General features: G+C 47.6%; 2 protein-coding genes across 2 annotated transcripts in view; both read right to left on the reverse strand.

Moving 5' to 3' along the window:
- atf2 (activating transcription factor 2) overlaps nt 1–12,241 on the reverse strand; it is a 15,881-nt gene extending 3,640 nt beyond the window's left edge. Inside the window, exons 1-11 of the mRNA XM_062457892.1 lie at nt 12,157–12,241; nt 11,333–11,402; nt 11,122–11,218; nt 10,928–11,046; nt 9,686–9,829; nt 8,629–8,807; nt 8,113–8,227; nt 6,429–6,515; nt 4,119–4,322; nt 3,733–3,939; nt 25–130 (exon numbers count right to left, since the gene is read on the reverse strand). Of these exons, the coding sequence (XP_062313876.1) occupies nt 25–130; nt 3,733–3,939; nt 4,119–4,322; nt 6,429–6,515; nt 8,113–8,227; nt 8,629–8,807; nt 9,686–9,829; nt 10,928–11,046; nt 11,122–11,218; nt 11,333–11,380 (1,306 nt within the window). The 5' untranslated portion in view covers nt 11,381–11,402; nt 12,157–12,241. The remainder of the gene's footprint in view (nt 1–24; nt 131–3,732; nt 3,940–4,118; nt 4,323–6,428; nt 6,516–8,112; nt 8,228–8,628; nt 8,808–9,685; nt 9,830–10,927; nt 11,047–11,121; nt 11,219–11,332; nt 11,403–12,156) is intronic.
- Nucleotides 12,242–12,788: 547 nt separating this feature from the next.
- atp5mc3a (ATP synthase membrane subunit c locus 3a) lies at nt 12,789–15,237 on the reverse strand. The gene is made up of 5 exons (XM_062457932.1): nt 15,182–15,237; nt 14,893–14,992; nt 14,053–14,127; nt 13,489–13,676; nt 12,789–13,364 (listed from the first exon to the last, which is right to left on the reverse strand). Exons 2-5 carry the CDS (start codon nt 14,929–14,931, stop codon nt 13,250–13,252), a joined length of 417 nt encoding a protein of 138 aa, XP_062313916.1. The 5' UTR covers nt 14,932–14,992; nt 15,182–15,237; the 3' UTR covers nt 12,789–13,249.
- Nucleotides 15,238–21,788: the final 6,551 nt, after the last annotated feature.

Raw genomic sequence — 21,788 nt, forward strand, 5'->3', positions numbered from 1 at the left:
GGAGCATAATGGTACATTACTCACTGTGATAGGCAGATTTCCTCTGCATGGCGGTTACAGGGCAATCTTTATGGGCCAGGAGGAGCTGCTTCAGCTGGGACACCTCGTTCCTCAGGAGGGTGACTTCGCTCTGCCAGGGGAGACAGACAACAGCACTCAATAACACGCTCACACAGGAGATCTGACTGAGGGCGTAATGCGCTCACTCTCACTCACTCACACACACACACACACACACACACACACACACACACACACACACACACACACAACACACACCCCTGGACACACAACGCACACACTCTCAAATACACACACACACATCCCTGGACACAGAACACACACACACTCTCAAATACACACACACACATCCCTGGACACACAACACACACACATCCCTGGACACAGAACACACACACACTCTCAAATACACACACACACATCCCTGGACACACAACACACACACACCCCTGGACACAGAATACACACACTCTCAAATACACACACACACATCCCTGGACACACAACACACACACATCCCTGCACAACACACACACACACACATCCCTGGACACACAACACACACACACACCCCTGGACACAGAACACACACACTCTCAAATACACACACACACACACACATCCCTGGACACACAACACACACACACACACACACATCCCTGGACACACAACACACACACACACATCCCTGGACACACAACACACACACACATCCCTGGACACACAACACACACACACACAAACATCCCTGGACACACAACACACACACAAACCCACACACGCCCTTATGGTCGCACCCACTGACAAAGACCCACTTTTACAGCCCGCTCGGCAATCTTGAGTCTGACATTCACAGCGACGTGGCTGGCTCTGTGTGTTGGCAGAGGCCGTATCTAAGGATGACCTTCTCTCCAGGCATCCCCGACCCTCACTAACAGACCCACCCCAGCCCTGTGGTCGTACAGCACGAGTGGAGGTTGGAACACCAAACATATCTTCATCTTTTATCTTTATTATCTGGACTCTATCCGTCTATTATCCGTCTCCCAGGGTCGTTTCCCGGAAACCGGAATCTGGGCCAGGCTTCTATTTGGTATTATGACTAGTGATAACATCCACTCAGATCTCTGGGGCTCTGTCAGTGCGATAGGCCCATGCGACCATCCCATCCCTGCACTGACAGCTCCTACACCCTCCAGCAGGAAGACCAGAGAAAAGAATCCGAGGAGGGGTGGGCGGGTGGGAGGGGTGGGCGGGTGGGAGGGTGGGAGGGGTGGGCGGGTGGGAGTGGCCATGAGGCACTCTTTTCCAATGATGTTGTTTCCTGCTCTATAATTACGGCCCTTTACTGGCTCCCGACCAGCAGACTTGTCAGAGGTGAGCTGTTCCGATTGTCAGCACAACTTTGCGGATGCAGCCGAGATTTACTCCCCTCTGTCATAAGTGCTCCCATGGGATCCTCGGATTCTCTCCATGCCATAAAGAGGGCAGCATTACCCTCAAGGTGACTTTAACTGGATTTAGAGCAGTTTAGGGCCGTCGCTACACGGCAGATTTAAACCCCGTTCTCCTTTAGAGGACTGCGGACGGCTTAATCTATTAGTTTAAAAGCAGCCAATTTATTTGAATCCATCTGTTTGGCCTTGCCAACGCTGGCAGGAGTGTGTTGTTGTGAGACAGATTTAAAAACAGCTGCTAGAATCCTGTGTAGCTCTCCAGCACCCTGTTCTCTGCCTCTCCCGCTACCGATACATCCGCTGCTGTGAGGACGAGGTTCTCTCTCTCTCCTCCCTTCCTCTCTCTCTCCTCCCCTCCTCCTCCTCCTCTCCTCCCCCCTCCACCTCTCTCTCCTCCGCCTTCCTACTCTCCTCTCTCTCTCTCCCTCTCCCTCTCTCCTCCCCTCCTCCTCTCCCTCTCCTCCCCTCGTCCTCCTCTCCTCCCCCCTACTCCTCTCTCTCCTCCCCTCCTCCTCCTCCCCCTCTCCTCCCCTCCTCCTCCTCCCCCTCTCCTCCCCTCCTCCTCCTCCCTCTCTCCTCCCCTCCTCCTCTCCTCCTCTCTCTCTCCTCCCCTCCTCCCCCCTCCTCCTCTCTCTCCTCCGCCTTCCTACCCTCCTCTCTCTCTCTCCCCCTCTCCTCCCCCCTCCTCCCTCTCTCCTCCCCTACACACAGTGCAGGTGCAGTTATCTTGCAGGGCTGTGGTGTTCATCTGGTAGAAGCTGCATGGACTAGCTATCTGGAGCCAGCCACTCTGCATTTCACAACAAAGAACCGCTAGGCTGAAATGAAGCCCACATTATTAGTTTCCTATGCTGGAGATCTGCTACAGAGTTATCTTACACAGTGCATAACTACAAGGAGTTAAACTGCAGGAAATCGATATGTCTGTACAAAAGATCCTGTTAAATATAGAGGGGGGAGCCCCTCCCACTGCAGAGTGGAGAAGTTGAACTTTTTTCTAAGTTTGTGAGTTAATAGAAAGTGTGAAAGCGGGCTGCACCGAGCACCGGAAACCTATGGGCTGCGTGTTCCGACACCTCATTAAAAAGCCAGTCGAGGATGATGTTAAAGTAATCGTGCATCATTAGAGCCAGCTTCTCTGATCAGCTGAGCCAATGTGTCGGCATGGGAGTTATTAACCCCCCCCCCCCCCCCCCCCCCACAGCTGATTAATGCCCTCGTATAAAAGAACACTTTCGTTCTCCGACATTCAATTTTCGCCACGAGTTGTTCCGTTCCTCATAGTTAACAGCCCCTCTCTCTCTCTCTCTCTCTCTGTCTGCACCCTCGCTGTCCTCCTCCTCTCCTCCTTCCCTCCTTCGCTCCCCCTCCTCCACCTGCATCCGCCTGCATCGAGTTCACCCTGAGGAGGCAACAATGATGACCATCAAACGGTGACACCCTGTCCCCCCCATCCTCCGTGAAGGAACAGCGACTGAATAAACCCACCTCGGGTTTTCCCTCTTCCCCTCCTCTTCATTCTACGCATTCCCCCCTCCCCCCCCCCCCCTCATGTCTTACTCTGCCTCCATAGACGAATAAGACAGCGGGCAAATAAACAGCACATCTCATGTAATGGTGTGGAACGTCGACGGCGCCCCCGGCTCACACTTATCAACAGAGACAACAGCTACGTGAACTGTTTCGAACTTGTCAGCGTCGCATCCTAATTGCTTCCTGCGAAGTGAAGGTTCAGAACGACACCTTTCCCTGGGAGATTCCAGGCCATTCCGAGACGGGAGCGCAGACACGCTCGCGTGCGGCTGACATCTGGAGGATACATCTTTATTGACAGGGACGTGTCGATGTGGCGGGGCCCCTCCTCGCACGCCCCTCCTCGCACGCACGCCGCTGTCACCGCGCGCCTGTCCTTAATCGCCTTTAACGACTTCATCACCGCAGACGGTGGAGACGCGAGCACTCGGAGCACACACACACACACACACTCATGCACACACACCAAAAAACGAAACAAAGAGTGCACACATGCACACCTGCAAGCATGCGCGAACAGGAAGTGGAGCTAGAGGCGCGGTGTCAGAGCGCTCACGGTGATGTCACAATAACCATTTCTTCACTTTCGCGTTTAAATCCAATTTCATTTGAAGCGAGATGCAGAGGGGGGATTTGAACCTGCAACCTCTTGATCGGCGGTCAAATGTTGAGCTGAGCGCCACCGGAGCTGAACTCGCCCCCTGGCTACAGTGTTGCGTACCTGCAGCTGTCCGTTCATGGAGTTGAGGTCCTCGGCCTTCTTCTCCAGCGACTGCACCCACACCTTCCTCTTCTGCCTGCAGCGCGACGCCGCCGCCCGGTTACGCTCCAGGAACTTGCGCCTCTTCTCGTCCGGGTCCTCGCTGGTGGCCCTGCGACGCCGGACCCCTGTGCTGGGGGTGTGCTGGGTGGGGGGCGGAGGGGAGGCCTGGGGGGCGGAGGCAGGAGGTCAACGCCGCACAACAACCTCACACACTCACCCAGCTGCAGACGTGGGAGGGGCTCTACGTGTGGGGGGGGGGGGGTCAGAGTGTGTTCTGATGATGTGGCGGGTTGGTGGTGTTAGTGGTGGTGCTGGTTGATACTGGGGGTCCTGGTGGTACTTACAGGCGTCTCGGTGGTGGAGGTGGCAGGCTGCTGGAGGGACTGGGGACAGGGCTCCTCTGAGGGGGCCGGGGACGGGGCCGGAGGCGGGGCCGGAGGCGGGGCGGGGGCGGGCGCGGAGGTGTGGGTGACGGCGTTGCTCTGGACGGCCCCAGCATCGGCGCTGGTTACCTGAGGGAGCTGCGGGCTCAGAGCTGCCTTCGGCTTCTGACGAGGAGACACACCACAAACAGTCCCTTGACAACTCTGTGAGGACATTACAAGAAAAGACAGTAAACATCACGTGCACAGAGATGTAAATGATGATATTAATACACGGTATCATTAACGGGGATGATCGCCAATTAGACTTCAGAACAAAGACTTCATTGGCTGTCCTCTGGAAAGCTGTCATGGCCAGTGCTCTATTCCCCTGATGAGCTGGAGATCTCCGCCTGTCAGGGAGAGCGCCTCTTGGGTATGTTTTGGCTAACGCCCACACACACACACACACTTCCCATCCAGTGCCCAACTCCCCTACACCATGTCCCACAGCATCTGTCACCACTGCACGTTAAACGATCTCCGAAGCAAAGTCACCGGCACGACCAGAGGCACTGCCAGCAGAGACACCAAACACGTCGGCCTCGACGACGGGCCCAAACACCACAAGCCGACTCGTCGTGTTCGGACCACAGCTTTCAAAAAATTATATATATACAAAAAAAAAACGGTTTGTAATCACTGTTTAGTGAGCTTTAACATGCACTAAAACTCAGGTCCATATCGCTACATCTCTATAGATAACGGCCTGTAATTTAAAGGCGGCATTCAACACCGTCAAATGGTGAATAAACAAGCTGAAGGTGAATGAGCCTTCGTGGTTCCATAACAAAGTGAAACGGAATACATTTACATGGGGAGAACAAGAGGAGCACATTGTTCTAACAACTACCTTTGCCAGACCGATCTATCTACCAAATTAGTTTATCGTGTAATACCCTTCCAGAAGCTCTTCTGGCAGAAACAAGATATTATTCTCCTGGAAGGACCCATAGAAGGAGGGAAAAGCTAGTCAGATTCATATTTCATCGCTGCCACAGAAACCTCATCAGTGTAATAACCCTCCATCTCATGGGTGTTATTCAACCATCTGCTACTATATTACTTATCTTTATTTTGCAACTAATTAACAGCATAATCTTCTAAATTCAGCAAGTTAATTATCATTATTGTGGTCTTTGCAGCATCATCAGTCCTTGTACAGCGCCGTCTCCCTGCCCCCGGAGAGGCGTGCGGGGGCGAGGAGCGCGCGGGGGGGGGGCGAGCTGGAGGGGGGGCTGTTTTCTTGACGTGGGCTCATTAGGTGTTTGCTGATGAGCTGAGTGTGGCGGAGGGTGGTGGTGGGGGAGGGGGGTGATGGGGGAGGGTGTACCCAGGGTGGGGGGGGGGGGGGAGGGGGGTACAGGTCAGGCAGGATTCTGCTGAACAAAAGGTTCCATGCAGGGTGAGACTGACTTAATGTGCCTTTCTGAGCACGTGCCAGGACGCCCCCAGCTGGTTCTCAGCGCCGCCCCCCTCCCCCCCCCCCCCCCTCTGGTTGGTCCCGACGACGGCCTGCTGAGCACAACACCGTCTCTGCGTTTGTCATCCTGGCGCCCCGCAATCCCAGCAACCCCCTCTTCCAAACAACCCCCCCCGTCCCTCCTCCTCTCCCCAGATAACCACCCCCCCAGCCCCTCCCCCCCCCCCCCAGCCCCCCTCCCCTCAGGCTACGGTTTACCTGTTAATTTCCAGAGGAGTGGCATGCTGTGAGCACTTACAGGTTCCCTGATACGTGCTTCATCACAGTGCCACTGATCCCCCTCCCCACGCTCCATATCCCTGCCCTTCAGCCATCAGCACTCACACACACGCGGGGATGCACACCTTCACCGCTGCTCTGCTGCTGTTAAACCACGACAGGAAGGTCAAATAACAACAGCGACTGTCTTCGGAGGAAACACATGCTGCAACGCTGCACGTGGCCACCTCAATCATTTCCTGTTTCACTGTTAAGTCGAAAATGGGAATGCGGAAGGAGATTAAAGGAATGACGGAGAGTCAATCGATCAAGTTGGGATTTTTCAACAACGGCTCCCTCTTCTGGTCAAAGCAGGTAAATACTCACACAGCACAAGTATCGGGTATCAAACATTTGGTAACATTACACAAATGTACACAGTTGTTGAATAGTGAATCACCTTTACCTCCAGCTTGGAGGTTGCGTGTGTGTGTGTACACACACACGCAACCCCTGATGTGCATGACGCGATAGGAAGTAGAAACAATTACCAGCTTGGCTTCTGATTGGACAGGCTGTGGAGAAGGGGGTCCTGGGATACCGGGGACGTTGGGCGCTATGGTGACGGGTCTGACAAGCTGACAGCACAGGGACAAACACAGGGAGAGACCAGCACAGGGAAAATTAGTCTTTCCCAGTGAGATGCTGAACAGCCCCCCCCCTCTCAACACACACCCCCCTACACACACACACACACCACACACACACCCCTACACACACACACCACACACACACCCCTACACACACCGCACGCTCCATGTTTCCCCATATCTCAGCCTCATTAGTCTGGATGGCCTGTTATGTTGTGGAGGCAGCGCCACATGGAGATGCCGTGTGCACGCTGATGAGCCTCTGCCTGCCTGTCGGCCTGCCTGTGTGGAGAGCATATGGACGACGGGCGGGGAGGAGAGGGAGGAGGAGAGGGAGGAGGAGAGGGAGGAGGGAGGGAGGGGGAGAGGGAGGAGGGAGGGAGGGAGGGAGGGAGAGAGGGAGGGAGAGAGGGAGGGAGGGAAAGAGGGAGGAGGAGAGGGAGGGAGGGAGGAGGAGAGGGAGGGAGGGAGGGAGGGAGGGGGGAGGGAGGGAGGAGGAGAGGGAGGGAGGAGGAGAGGGAGGAGGAGGAGGGAGGAGGAGAGGGAGGGAGAGAGGGAGGAGGAGAAGGAGGAGGAGAGGGAGAGAGGGAGGAGGAGAGGGAGGGAGGGAGGAGGAGAGGGAGGGAGGAGGAGGGAGGAGGAGAGGGAGGGAGAGAGGGAGGAGGAGAAGGAGGAGGAGGGAGAGAGGGAGGAAGAGGGAGAGGAGGGAGGGAGGAGGGGAGGAGGAGGAGATGGAGGAGGGAGGAGGAAGAGAGGGAGGACAGGGAGAGAGAAAAGGGAGCGAAAAAAAATCCCCCCCCCCCCATCAGTGTTATGGCGTGTTTTTTTTTTTCTCCTTTCGGTTTCTCGCTTCTCCTCTTGTCAAGAGCCTTCACCACGGAGCGGGAAGATGGAGGTCTTGTTCCCGCTGCGCCGCCATCAGGAAGCGATCATCTGCTGCTCAGTGTTCCACACAGACAGTTAGGCCAGGGAGAACAACAGCAGGCCAGTCAGTGTTCCACACAGACAATCAGGCCAGGGAGAACAACAGCAGGCCAGGCCCTGCCAGTTGTCTCCCTCTCACAGGGCACCGCGAGAACATGCTAAAACCAGACTCTACTGGACGCTAGCTGACAACCTTATACCCTAGTCCTCTATTTAGACATCCTCACAGGCAGCGACGTTCAGTCATTGGCATACGGTACGGCCACGACGCCAGCATTTCTGCGGCGATGCTTCAAATGACACGAGGATAAATGTCAGGGAGGTATCTTGGACTGGGGAGCTGCAGTCGTTTGGCCAACACGGTGCCTTCGCTACAGTAACATACAGCTGCTCTCTTCTAAGGCCCATTAGTCCAACCATCTTTGCCGGCAACCCGCTGCAATGCCAACATCAGCGGTGCCAATGCTGTAAACAGAGAGTGCTGCTCCCAGGGAAGCTGAACTGATAAACGACAGTAACTAATCACCAGTGCCTGGATAGGAAAAGTGAAAAACACTTCTTCACAACAAACAACAACAAAAAAACTTGAAGATCTGACATTTTCTCTCCTCAGAAGGCACCGTTAATGATGGCTTCAGGCCAGGCATCGCTCTATACTCACAGGGATGGCAGTTGGAATATGTACACTTGAGCTGGTGATGGAGGCGGGGATGGTGACTGGCAGGGTCTGGCCATTAGCAAGCTGCAGGAGCACGGGGAACGTTCCAGACACAGGACTGGAGAGGAGGAGAAAACACATCTCTGTCACTCGGGAAACAACGATCAGCAACGGAGCAGCCTTACGGTAAATGCTTGAAGCTGCATGGCAACACCTCACTATGATATAGCAGTTAGTAACACAGAAAAAGAACAAAGAGCTCTGATGGGGTTTTGAAGTGGAACTCAAGCACACGAACAGAGAAATTAGGATATAAATCATTATGGTCTTTGAACTCTTAACTACGAAACCAAAAGAGCGAAATGATCAGCAAACCATCTTGCCATGAAATGCAAAATCACTCAACAGCACAAAAGTAATTCTATAGAAGCAACCAAGAGAAACCAAACAAAAAACTAAAAAACTAAAACTGAGTGAGGATGCAAAAAAAAAAAAAGAAGACATTATCGAGTTACTTACACTATTGGCCTATTAGAGGATGGGACTTGGGTAATTACAGAGCTAGATGTTGGCGATGGGAGAGCTTGCTGTATTACAACACTAGCATCTGAAGTCGCTAGGAGTACATTTGGGACTTGGAGTGATGCAGGACGAACTATAGTGGATGTTGGCAGTGAGGTCAGCTGCAGAGAAACCTCCTGTAAACACCATACGAGACCTTGCATTAAACGTTTCATGAATTCAACTACGCTGTGAACAAAGACGTGCCTAGTCTTGCCTTGCTTTTAGCACGGTAACAAAATACACAGGGGAAAAAATCTGACAGTATTGTAATTGTATTACATATTGTATTATGATAGTATTTGTATTTCTAAACAAGTCATCCAGGCAGCTGGAGGGGAAATAAACGTGAATGAATTCTTTATGAAATTATTGTGAGCAGTACTGTTAGTATCGTGTTATACTGTGGAGCAGACAGGGAGGTCATGGAACAACACAAGCTCCCAAACCCAGTCTGGAGTGCAAAGATCCACTGTGAGTGTGTGCAGTACCCCCCCACGCATGGCTGGAGAGGGCCTCACACGCGGACATCTTCACTGTATTCCCACAACTTAGAACTCAACCCAATCCTAAAAGGTCAAATTTAGCGTTAAATTAGTATTTGGTATTTACATTTTACATTTAGTCATTTTAGCAGACGCTCTTATCCAGAGCGACTTACAGTAAGTACAGGGACATTCCCACCGAGGCAAGTAGGGTGAAGTGCCTTTCCCAAGGACACAACGTCATTTTTGCACGGCCGGGAATCAAACTGGCAACCTTCAGATTACTAGCCCGACTCTCTAACCGCTCAGCCATCTGACTCCCCTATTTAGAAATCGATTAGAAAGGCTGGCCGTGCAGACGAACACCTCACTGAGCTGCAGTGTTGAGGTTCTGTTAGGCCGTCTAATGAGAGAGGATGTGGACTGTCCACAAGTATGACTGCTCAGCGCCATCTAGTCTGCATATTCCATTGAAGCGGGATCTCTGCAGGGTGTCTGTAGGAAGTACCACAGCCACCGGCCCAGTTTACCTTGTCATCACAGGTGGTGGATTCTGGATGGGGAAGTGGACTGTCCCGGTGGGGCTCCAGAGCGGAGTGGTCCTCCATTTTGTTTCGCATAATTGGCGTCGCAAGAGGCATTGGTGTCGCAAGAGGCGACAGATCCAAAGGTAACTGTGTCAGACAGAACAGGCTAAATGTCACCAACAGACTAGATTAGAGGCCCAATTAGTACTAACCGAGCTGTACATATTACCACCAGTCTGTACCGAGTACTTAGTACTACAAGTCTGTACCTAGTACTACCTAGTACTACCAGTCTGTACCTAGTACTACCAGTCTGTACCTAGTACTACCTAGTACTACCAGTCTGTACCTAGTACTACCAGTCTGTACCTAGTACTACCTAGTACTACCAGTCTGTACCTAGTACTACCAGTCTGTACCTAGTACTACCAGTCTGTACCTAGTACTACCTAGTACTACCAGTCTGTACCTAGTACTACCAGTCTGTACCTGGTACTACCAGTCTGTACCTAGTACTACCTAGTACTACCAGTCTGTACCTAGTACTACCAGTCTGTACCTAGTACTACCTAGTACTACCAGTGTGTATAGTACTACTTAGTACTACCTATGTTCAGACTGCAAGCAATAGTAGGTAAAATCCTAATATTTGTGACTCAGATACATTAGGAAACTTTTTGCAATGTGACCTCAGTCTGAGGTCACATCGGAATGCATACGACTTTTACATCACTCCAGATCGACATTCGTCACAAATCTGTGCTAATTAAAAATGTGTCTCTCTTTTTCATTATCCTAGTTATGATCTGCTCTCAAATGTGTTTACTTGCCCTGCACAAAAACGTATACATGAAACTGTAAAAGCTGTGCGTATGATCGTGACCAGTTCACTATGGAATCTGTTATTGGTCACATGTAAAAGAAATAACATGAATGGACAAAACATTATTTAAAATAATTAGAATTGGATAAGACCAATAAATCCGATTTAATCACTAAGTATGTAAATGCGGCAAAGTACAAACGGTGTGGTACTTCTTAGTACTGCACTTAGTGTGTATCTGGTAGTACCAGTGTGTATTTACTGTGATACTACTAAGTATTACGAGTGTGCCTACTTAGTACTACTTAATACTGCCAGTGTGTACTTAATGTAGTACTACCAGTGAATATCTAATACTACTTAGTCTGACAGTGTGACAATCTGTTTCACTGAATAGGTCCATGCAATGGCTATCTAATCACCTTTTTAATGTCCTCTTCAGTAGCTTTTTTGAAGTCATGTTCAAAAGGACTGGCTAGTTCATTGAACAGTCCAACCTCCTCACAGTTCTTCAGGAAGCGAGTCGGCGTGGGTGTTTGGTCTACAACACAAGACATTTACTCACACCTGCTCAATAAAAACAATTCCTTATTCCGTACACATTTTAAATGCTTACCTGCAACTACGACACTGTCATTCCTTGCAGGACCAAACTTCAGTGTCATCTCATGCTTATGCTTGTGGACAGCCAAGTGGTCTTCATTTGTAAATCTCTACGGAAGATATAATGGTTGTTCAGGCACGTGCTTAACAGAACAGACTGGGTCATGTTTAAAATTAAGGAAATTGTTTAAAATACACATTGACACTGTCCCCACTTTCCTCACCTGTCCACACCCAGGAGCAGTGCATAAGAAAGGTTTTTCATCACTCATAGTCAGAAATTCCTTTTACACCCTGAAATGAAAATCAAAAGATGTGCACACTTTAGATATCATAGTTGAGTAGAGAACATCATGGTGCTTTTTAAACGACAGTGACCATTTTAGATGACATTTTAGAAAGGGCGGTGGGTCATGATGATTAATGCGAATGTTCTCTCATATTCAAAATGTCATTAAATGGAATTAGTGTTTTGCCCGATGTCTCTGACTCATCAGCCACTGTGCAGTTAATAGCTTCTCGAAAACAGAATCACCACACTACTACTGCCACTGCTACAGCCCCGTTGGCAGTCTCGTTTAGTGTAGCCTGCATGTTATGCTAACAAATGCATCAAAAACATTATGACACGGGTTAATCCACGCACAAGTTTGATTAAAGACCCATCTTGAAATAAAGTGCCAACACTGTGGGCGGTTTTGTTTACACACCCATATATCTCACCGCCCATGGGAGTTTTTTGTTTTACTTCATTTAACGCACCAGCTGGGCGGATTATGTACATTGTTGACAAATCCATCACCGTGTATTTGAGACTCCACACTCTCAGTGCAGCAATATCTATCAAACGAACAGACCTATTCATTCGGGGCTAGCAGCTGCAAGTCAGCACCGTCGCCATGTTAGCTCTATTTATTATTGTTAATAGTGTGACAACAGGCTCTTTACGCATGCCCACCTTTGACTAACAACCATACATTCCTATTAATGCCAAACAACTATCACTTATACGATATATGTCCGTTGTCAGGTTTTAATAGACACTTACCCAGGAGCTCAACCCTTGATATTGAAATCCCACGTCGACACCAAACTCTCGCGAACTCAGTGAGGAGTCTTCCGTATACGTCACCATCACTCGGCTTCACTCTTTCCTCAATTACCTGCATATTATTGCTGGCAGCTTGTCACCGTTGGACGGATCACATGGCAGTATTCATCAGAAAACTGGAATGGTTTCCGATATGCCTCTCCCATAATTTATCACTAAAAGCGCCCACACACCGCCACTAAATTTCCCCGCTTGGAGATTAATAAAGCGGTTTCTCAAGGTAAAGTTGAGGAATGTCCAATTGATCAAACATATGACTAGTCTAAACGTATTTTGTTTAAACTAATCTTTTTACAACGTGCTCACAGTATTACAATTCCATAAATCATTTAATTGTGATGCAGCATTGTTCGTGGGGAAACAGCAAGTGTGTCTTAACGTAGATCAGATGATGACAACTTCATAGCCTCTCTGTGAGAAAGCCCGGATGAAGGGCCTGCAGAGGCCGAGAAGTATTGCCCTCGCTTTTAGCACATGAATAAAAACTGGTAGTGGATAGGATACACGTGCAGGTCTAGTTCTTCACTTCTGTTCATTCAGCATTAAAATAACTACAGACCACTACTTAGCACCATCAAATTTGTCTAGATTTATTTTTAATGCCATTTACAAAAGCAAGAGCATCACTTGCTGCCTACTTACATACTGCTAATGATCTGCAGTTGACCCAAAGAAAGCTATGCAGACCCACAAAAGCCAGCATATGATGCCTAAGGAAATTGGTAAACAGATCAGGTTGATCCTCTCTCCTTTGTGGAATCCGGGGTGACATTCAAACCAACTGTTCTTATGGCTGCGGTGACATGATTCCAAACATAGAAAACGTACTGCCATAATTTAAATAGTCAAATACATGCATTTTAATTGTGTAATTGCTTACATTTTTACAGTATTTTTCCTTATTTTGACAGTGTCCGAAACTTGAAAATGTACATTTTCATGACACCTACACAGAACAATTTTTGGTAGCCACGATAAAATATGTAGTCACATCTGTAATTGAAGTGTTTCTATTGACAGCAGAATGTTTTTACATAGCGAACAGGATCAAGAACGCTACCATCAAACAGAAAAGACCCATGGCTTCAGACAGGGCGAATCCCAAGATGGCATAAGAGAAGAGCTGTTGCTTCAGGGATGGGTTCCTACAAAAACAAGAACAACTCGGCGTTAAACACTAAAAACGCTCGAAAAATCCGTTCATTTCAGACCACTGAGGAAACTGCAGACTCGGCAGAGTCTACCTTGCAAGTCCTGGCATTTCCTCACCTGGCGTATCCAATGATAAGACTACCGAACACTGTTCCGATCCCGGCGCCGGACCCGGCTACTCCGACCGTGGCAGCGCCGGCACCGATGAACTTGGCAGCGGTGTCGATGTCCCTGCTCACAGAGCTGGTCTGAAAGCCTCGCAGTGCTGCCTGGGTGAAGGGGCTCAGGGGCACGAGGGCTGTGTTCTGCAACACAGAAGACTTCTTTTTTTAACCCTTGTGCTGCCTTCGGGCCACATGACCCAAAGGTTCATAACGAACCATCGTTGTGTTTACCCAATTGTACCCAATACAAAAACAAATAAAAATAATTTTCTTTTAACCATCACAATGTGGAGGGTCTGAGACAGCCCGACGGTTAAAAGAAAATGCTTCACTTTGTTTTGGTATGCAGTAAAGTTGTCGCAATACGACGGTGGGTAACAATGACTGATGGGTCAGAATGACCCAAAGATAACACAAGGGTTAAGAGGGAAAGACGCATTTCGGTTGTCATTCGTCAACGAGACGACAAACTTTTTGATCCGAGGTCGAATGTGTAGCTATGGAAGGTTGGACTCACCTCATTTTTGACCTCAGGTCTGGACACCACCGAGGCAGAGAGGGGCCTGTATAGAGCCCTGGAACCAGCACGGATCTGCACACAAAACAAACACTTTCAGCCTAAATCTCATGAAGGCAATATAGTTTATCATAGCCAGCAGTTGTTTCCATATGCACAGCTCTGGAGGCACCTTCAAATGGCACTATTGTCATTGAAATGTCATCAGTCTGTCTGTTCTGTCAACTCAGTTGATTACACCAAGTTTTCCCAAAGTCAAAATACAACACTGCATGATATTTCTCCTAGCCTTTTGAGCAATATCTTCTTCTGACACATGCACTTCTAAACAATACTTGCAAAAAATTAGTTAACTAGGTGCTATGGAACAACATAAGTTATGTTTGGAAGCAAAACATGACCTTGGGTTAACAGGAATTGTAGCCTTGCATACAAAATTACAAGTAAAGAGACCAACTATTGTGCATACCAAACCAATGCAAACAAAAGTCTGTCACTTTGTGAGCTAGTCCAAAAGGGGAGGATGACCTTTTAATGTTAGCTAGCCACTAGCATGCTAATTCAACTACACAGATCAATCTACAGCAAGACACCACGTTAAATGTGCATTAACCAAACTCCCATTTTCCCAACATAAGCTAGACATATGTGCTGGTTTGGACGAGTTATCTATGGGTATTATAGTGAAAGTGATTGTAGAGAATAGCTGCTAGCTAGCTTGCTAGCTAATACCCTTGCCAGACGTCTATATCAAGTTCACCACCAGGCCCCCCATTTGAAGATATAGGGAGATATACTCGCAGGAAATATGCACTTTCAGACATAATGGAAACAACTCACCAACGCCGGCGTGGAGACGAACTTTGCACAGGCATACATTTTCCAATTTAGGTAGTGTAGTTAACTTAGTAGATCAAATTTGATTGAAGCCCGGGTCTCTCTGATAGAAGACAGAAGTAAGGTCAATGCGGAAATAAACGCTTGGCATAGAAAATAAACACAACCGAATGCACATTTGCTACAGTACTACATGCAGTCCTCAGTGAAATTGAACAGATCTGTGTTTTAAAGACGGATGAGACCCGATTTGTTACGTTAAAATTGTCATTGAATCCTCCATTACACTTACCGACTGCAGAGGACGAACCACAGTGAACGACAGCGCAGGCGCAAGTTGGTGTTTATAGATACCCGGATGGAGAGTTTACGAGGAAGCAAGGTCATTTCGCAACAACTTTATTAAACCAGACATTTAAACAATATACTTGGCATTTAGATCAGATAAATCTAAATTAAGATACTCAAGCAATCCCTTCACCTAAACGTCAAGTGAGGATGTTAAGATAAAGAATCTCAACAATGAAGAACAAGAGTTTGCTTCCAATCACACCTCCTTTGAATCTGCATTTACGAGAGGATAATGTTTAAAAACAAAATCTACTAAACTCTGCTCATATGTTTGAGCGTGCACCTGAGATGAGAAGCACACCACACGTTTCCTCTGCCCTCCACCTGTTGCGGAAATAATTCAAGTCTCAGATTCTACCCAGAGATGTCCCAGGGCCCTGTCTCTGCAGCGCTCAGGCTGAGGGTGGAGCTGCACACCAGGAGCGCTCAGGCTGAGGGTGGAGCTGCACACCAGGAGGATTTGTAATGTTGATGAATGGCGCACCAGGCAGCAGCTGGAGCGGCGAGGCAAAGGTAATGAGCACAGGGAGCCTGTCTATGCTGCTGCTGTAGCTACAGGAAGGAATCCCCCACTGGTTCCTCTGGTATGATCTTTGCAGGTGCACCGGGAGATGAAGTCATATCCTCTTTATCTCATGAGGATGACCTAGAATCACTCTTAATGTGGAAAACACTCCCATGTCTGTCAGAAAACACAATCAACAGTCGCACGGGGATCACCAGGATAGTAACAACAGTTGAAACAGTTGAGAAAGTTATTTAATTTCTGAAATTTGTAAAGTACAATTGCATCCATTGAGTTCTGTAGGTTAATTTGACTGCATGGGTCTCCCTCCACTTGTCACTCAATACATCAGTGAGCCAAGTTAAATACAACTAATTAAACATCCTAATACAGCCTCATTACCCCCCTGACATGGAAAGGACAGTTTACTTCCACTTTGACACCTTCCTGTAAGTAGTTCTGGAGATGTCCAACAGAGGGTGCAATTGAGTCTAAAGATGTTCTTTGATGCGTCCACTCTGTAGGTGGCTGCTGGTGAATTATTTTATACAGTACGCTAAAGTGTTGGTTTGTTCGTTTTTCACTGTTTCTGCCACAAACATGATACTGTCTTTTCGGTAGGTTATTATAAAGTGTACGATGTAAGATGTCTGGGGTTAGTCTGACGGTGCAAAATTCAAGTTTATCCTTCATAAAAAACAAAAATCACATTTCAGTTGTAATACTTATTTAAATGTGATAAAATATATTTCTTAAATGATGCTTTGCTTGGTTTAGTAATTATGTTGAGCTACTGTACATACCCTAGGTCCATAAGACATGCCCTAGAGCTCAAATACATAATTTTTCAACATAGAAACATATACTACTTAGCAATGTAGTGGTTGAAAAAAAACTAGACAGTACGTGTCAAAATTCTCGTTAACCACCTGAGGTCACTGTCTTAGTGTCCAATTAACAGCACTGCAGTAGTTGGGTCCACATAGCTGAGGAAGGTGAAGAGAGAACAGCCCCCCACCCCTGCCCTGCCCTCCCTCCTCCCCCCTCCTCCTCGCCTCCCATCTTCTCCCTCACCCACTGAGGCACGCACTCTCTCCCTGTCGGATCCGTTGCATAGAACACTCCGAGACGTTCCATTTGCATGCCCGCCCCATCAAGCAGGATGCACTCAGACTCGTAATAAAAGGCATTGACCCCCTTAACCTTTATGAATTACAATTTGTGCCTGCAGCACGTCCTGTCAAAGGCCTCAGAAATGTGGGCACCTCCGAAGGGGTGTGTGCGTGTTGTTTTGCAGTTGTTAAGGAGAGGGGAAAAGGTTTTTACAGCTCAGCGCCGGAGCACCTGACAAGCTGGGAGGAGGCATCTTGACAGCATGAGCAGGCTGAAGAAGGACTGCAGCGTTGCTGATGGCGCCATGCTAATCTCTAACCCCGGATGCAGCACAAAATTATAGTCCCACTTATATCTCTGGCAAGGCCAAGAGTAGGGAGTCAGTTCACCGGATGTTTACTAATGTACAGATATCAGTCACTGTAGTGAGCCTTCTTCTTCACAGTGGTCTTAACCCTGCGTTCGCTCCGGGATCCACTTGATCATTTCCAGGCTGTCTCCACCGTGGCCTTGAAGAACCTGCTTCAATAATCCCTGCCAGGAGTGGGCAGACAGCTCTCTGACACAGCTGGAAATCATCCCGCAGACGCGCTCTTCCTCTCTGAGGATGTGGAAGATTTAAAGGACATTAGTATTCACAAAATTGATTTCTCAGCAAATCCATAATAACACTGATCTTTGTGCTGCTGGTGAGCAGAGCAGTTTGCAGTGAGGGGAGGAAATGCTGAGGTTTGCAGTATCATTATTCTTATGGATCTTGACGTTATAGGTCTGTAACAACTCCACATGAAGGCACCCCTTCTGGAGCGCCCTTGCATTAGAGAAAGGGTCTGGTACGGTGAAACTACTTGCGGGCCAAGCAAGTGTACGGAGTGTACGGCCAAGCAAGTGTAGGGAGTCTGTTGGCTGAGCGGTGAGGGAATCGGGCTAGTAATCCGAAGGTTGCCAGTTCGATTCCCGGTCATGCCAACTGACGTTGTGTCCTTGGGCAAGGCACTTCACCCTACTTGCCTCGGGGAATGTCCCTGTACTTACTGTAAGTCGCTCTGGATAAGAGCATCTGCTAAAAATGACTAAAATGACTAAAATGACTAAATCCACGATGGACACTTCTGTAAAAGACTCCAGTCATACCACCAGATCGGGTCTCTCTCTTTCTGTATCTTTCCCTCTGTTTGGCATCCAGAGAGGCAGGCAGAGGCTGTGTGACAGGGAGCGTGGCTGACAGGGGCAGCCGTGCAATGATTGGTTTACAGATGTGCACTTCCTCTGGTGTCTTCAAGGTCACTGAGATTTACTATCTGAGGGCTTATAGTTCTTTAATAACGTCCAACTGAAGCTGATTACAAAAAAAAAATTGTTGGCTGCCGTAATGGAATGTGCTTGACCTTATTTTTGGGTGGTTTGTTTGCCTCTTTGTGCGTGTGAAATTGCACCCGTGTGTGACACCTAACAAAGACACGCATGCGGTTTCACAAACAGACGGAAACACGGATGCTGTTCATGTGGACATATGGAGAAGGGTTTGATGGATAGACAAGATGTGCGGCGTTTAAATGGGGAAGCATGGTGAATTTCACAATGTGTCCAAAGGTTGCCTAGGATCTGTTGTTTGTTAGTTGTAGCTGTTTGGGCTCGGCACTGAATTGAGAAACTGCTAAATCTGTTTGGTTTAACAACTCGGATAAATTAGCAAAATACAAACATTTAGTATCCGAGCTGTCAATGTAGTTTGAGATGTTGCACACACGACCAGATTTTCACAGCATCTTCTCTTAGTGTGCATTGGCACTCATTCGGAACACCGTTGATTTTAAGGGGGCACATATGGTTGGAGTTTATTGTGCTCAATTAAATTGTTCTAAACTGGGATTAACGTTTGAGGGGGCAACCCATTATCAAATGCGTCCACACTTAAACCTGGTCACAACAGCCCGCTGCACGTGTCCCCTATGCACCCTCACGGATCAGGTGTCAAACATTAGGCTGTTTCAATATTTTGTGAAAGAGCCCTTCCTGCTTTTAATGGCTTGACCTACATCCCAGTTCAGAGAGCTAATAAACCCAGTCTGGTGGAGGTCCTGGTGCTGGAGAATGTCAACACCAGATGCCAAACTCAGCAAGTTCCGGAATGCTCAATTAGTTGCTTTTATAGGCTCCATTAATACGCATTAACTTTCTTCCCAAGATATGAGTGCAGGCAAACTGCCACAGCAGGCTGCAGTTATTTATAATCACTTGTTTCTCATTGGAGCCCATCCCAATATTTTTTGTCAAAAGAAAAACTAAACAACAACATGAAAACCTGTTTTTAAGTAAAGGAATCAGAATTCCGAAAGGAAATTCAAATCTAAATATTACACACCGGTTGAAGCACGGAAGTACACACGCACGCACGCACACACACACACACACACATTCAGATAAATGGAGACTGAATACATGTACATGGTCATTTGTACCCCCCCAGGAAATTAATATAATCTGTCTGTACTCTTCTCTTAAATGTCGACACCAGGTCAGTTACCACAGAAACGTACACAATCTGGTACCTCTCCTCCCACACAAGCAACCAATCTGGCACAGAGCAAGCTAAATCAATCATGGCGCTTTATTAGCCTGTCGTGAGTCTGCTTCCTGCAAGTGTGTTTACCCCGTCCATGGCCCCTGCAGTTGGGGCTGTTCAACATACATTAAGACAGACATCATTGAGATTGTGGGAGGCTGAAAGCGCAGCGGCCGAAAGTGCAGGGCTTCAACTCGTCGTCGTTAATCTGTCATATTGTCTGGAGCCCCAGCGGTGTTGAACCAGGGAGGCCCCACCTTGAAGGTCCTGCTGATGGCTCTAGGTTGTGCCCCGCGGTGGGTCTCAACTGCGGTGGGTCTCACCTGCTTTAAGACCAGTGTCTGACCACCAGGGGAGAACTCCCTCTGTGTGTGATCCACTCCCTTCAGTCACGTGCTGTCTGGAGAAGTCCAGCTCTCTCCTACGTGTTCTTTATGAGGGATTTAATTGTTCTACAGAAACACTCTCAAATCTCAGAAACACTCTCAAATCTCAATCCACTGGTTTATTTTATGACTCATGTTTTAATGATTATTCCGGTAAATTCATCGCTAGCACTCGGCTCACTTAAACCTTAAGCCATCAACACCTACTGCTAATGTAGCATGAACAGTGAATGTGTTGTGAAGTAATCCTTGCATTTAAAAGATTCAAATGGCAGCTTTCTTTTGTACAAATTGGGTTACTGATGGTTGTGCTGAAATTGTCCTTCACTTTGTTAAATTAAAGCTGTGGAAAAGCGTTTAAGAAATAACAAGATATAAATGAATGCAATCGTACTGTTGGAAAAGGTGCTTTTTACAATCACATAACATATTAGGAATAATAGCCAAATCTCACAGCAGTAGCCTGTTATTAATTGCATGGCAAATCGGTCTTGTCTGTTCTCTCACAGAGTGATTGTGGTGGCAAAAGATCACCCGAGAAAATTAAACAGCAATCAAAGTGCATTTCTATCATAATAATTCCTGATTGTCAGAATCTCCTTCCCCAGTACAGCACGTAGCAATGTAACAAATCGTACATTTTATTAAGTGACTCAATTTGTTGCCTTTCATATTTCATATTTATGATGCATTCCAGCACTGGCCTGTTTTATTTAAATAGCTATCCTTGCCATTTCTGATATGCAACCTGATTTATTAGACATGGAAATATGAGAATGCTGCCCTGAAACTGCGTTTAATTGATAGCCAGAGAGGCACTTGCTCCTTAGTAAGAGTAATCTGTGGCATCCTGTCAGCAACACGGCCCGTTTACACCACAGTGACAAAGTAAAGCACCTGGTGGGTTCTGTCACACCATTTACACCATTTATTCAGGTTTAATTTGCAGTGTGAAAAATCCCAAGCTACAGTATCTGTTTCAGGTCCCAGTGAGCATCAGTATCAGGCTTTGCGTCTTCAGAATGCGGATACTTTTACAGCCGTGGGTTATATCGGCCTGGAGACCCATAAGTTATGAAACGTCAGGATTCCATGCATTCTAATTGAGTGTAGAGCAGTTAATGGCTGTGGAAATTCAGCCGCTTGACGTGCAATTCCCCAGTGTGCCATTTCACAGCCAAGCCCATGAGCCACAATTAAATGGCAAAATGGGCTCATTCTTGAAAATAACAACAATAAAAACACGAACCTACATGGCAATAATGCCAGGTCTTACCTTGAATCAACAACAGCCACAGCTTGCAAATGACTAAACGCAGGCTTTGTAAGACATTTTGTTACAAACCAATGTAGTACTCTGGGTTCTTGGCCTCGACAACATAGTCAATAAGCTAGTGCAACATGCTTTATTTTACATGAGAGAATTCAGCTAAACATGTTATCCCCTCTCTCACAAGAGGTCATAGCACATAAGAAAAGCATGGTGGATTTAGGGGTGGGATGAAGTTGTCAGTATCGCTGTAATTACCCAGTGGGCAAACTCAAGGTTCTCTGTACTAAGTCTGAGAGACTATTTTTGCCATTCACACAAGGCCTAGTTTTATCAAACTAGTTCATGTCCCAAAGTATACCCTCCTAAAATATGATTTTTTTTCGGGGTGAACATGACCCCTGTTATATGAGCAGAAATGCCACTTCCCTTTCCTGGGAAGGCAGCCATGGGGCTGGTGGTGACATGTTACCACAGATTTGTACAACGTTTGCAATCTATAAACACACATGGAGCATATCCTATTAAATCCTGTGATATTGGAGGAGGCTGAATATTGAGCCCCACCCTGATTGTTGTTTCGTCCTTATTGTTTTTATGGCTCCCTGACTTTAACCCCTTTACTGCTTCACTGACTTCATGCAAGAAAAATATTGTTTCAATAATGCAATTTATAGTTGGAGATAAATGGAATTCAAAGGACAGTGT

This window comes from Osmerus eperlanus, chromosome 3 (genome assembly GCF_963692335.1).
Source record: "Osmerus eperlanus chromosome 3, fOsmEpe2.1, whole genome shotgun sequence".
Lineage (NCBI taxonomy): Eukaryota > Metazoa > Chordata > Actinopteri > Osmeriformes > Osmeridae > Osmerus > Osmerus eperlanus.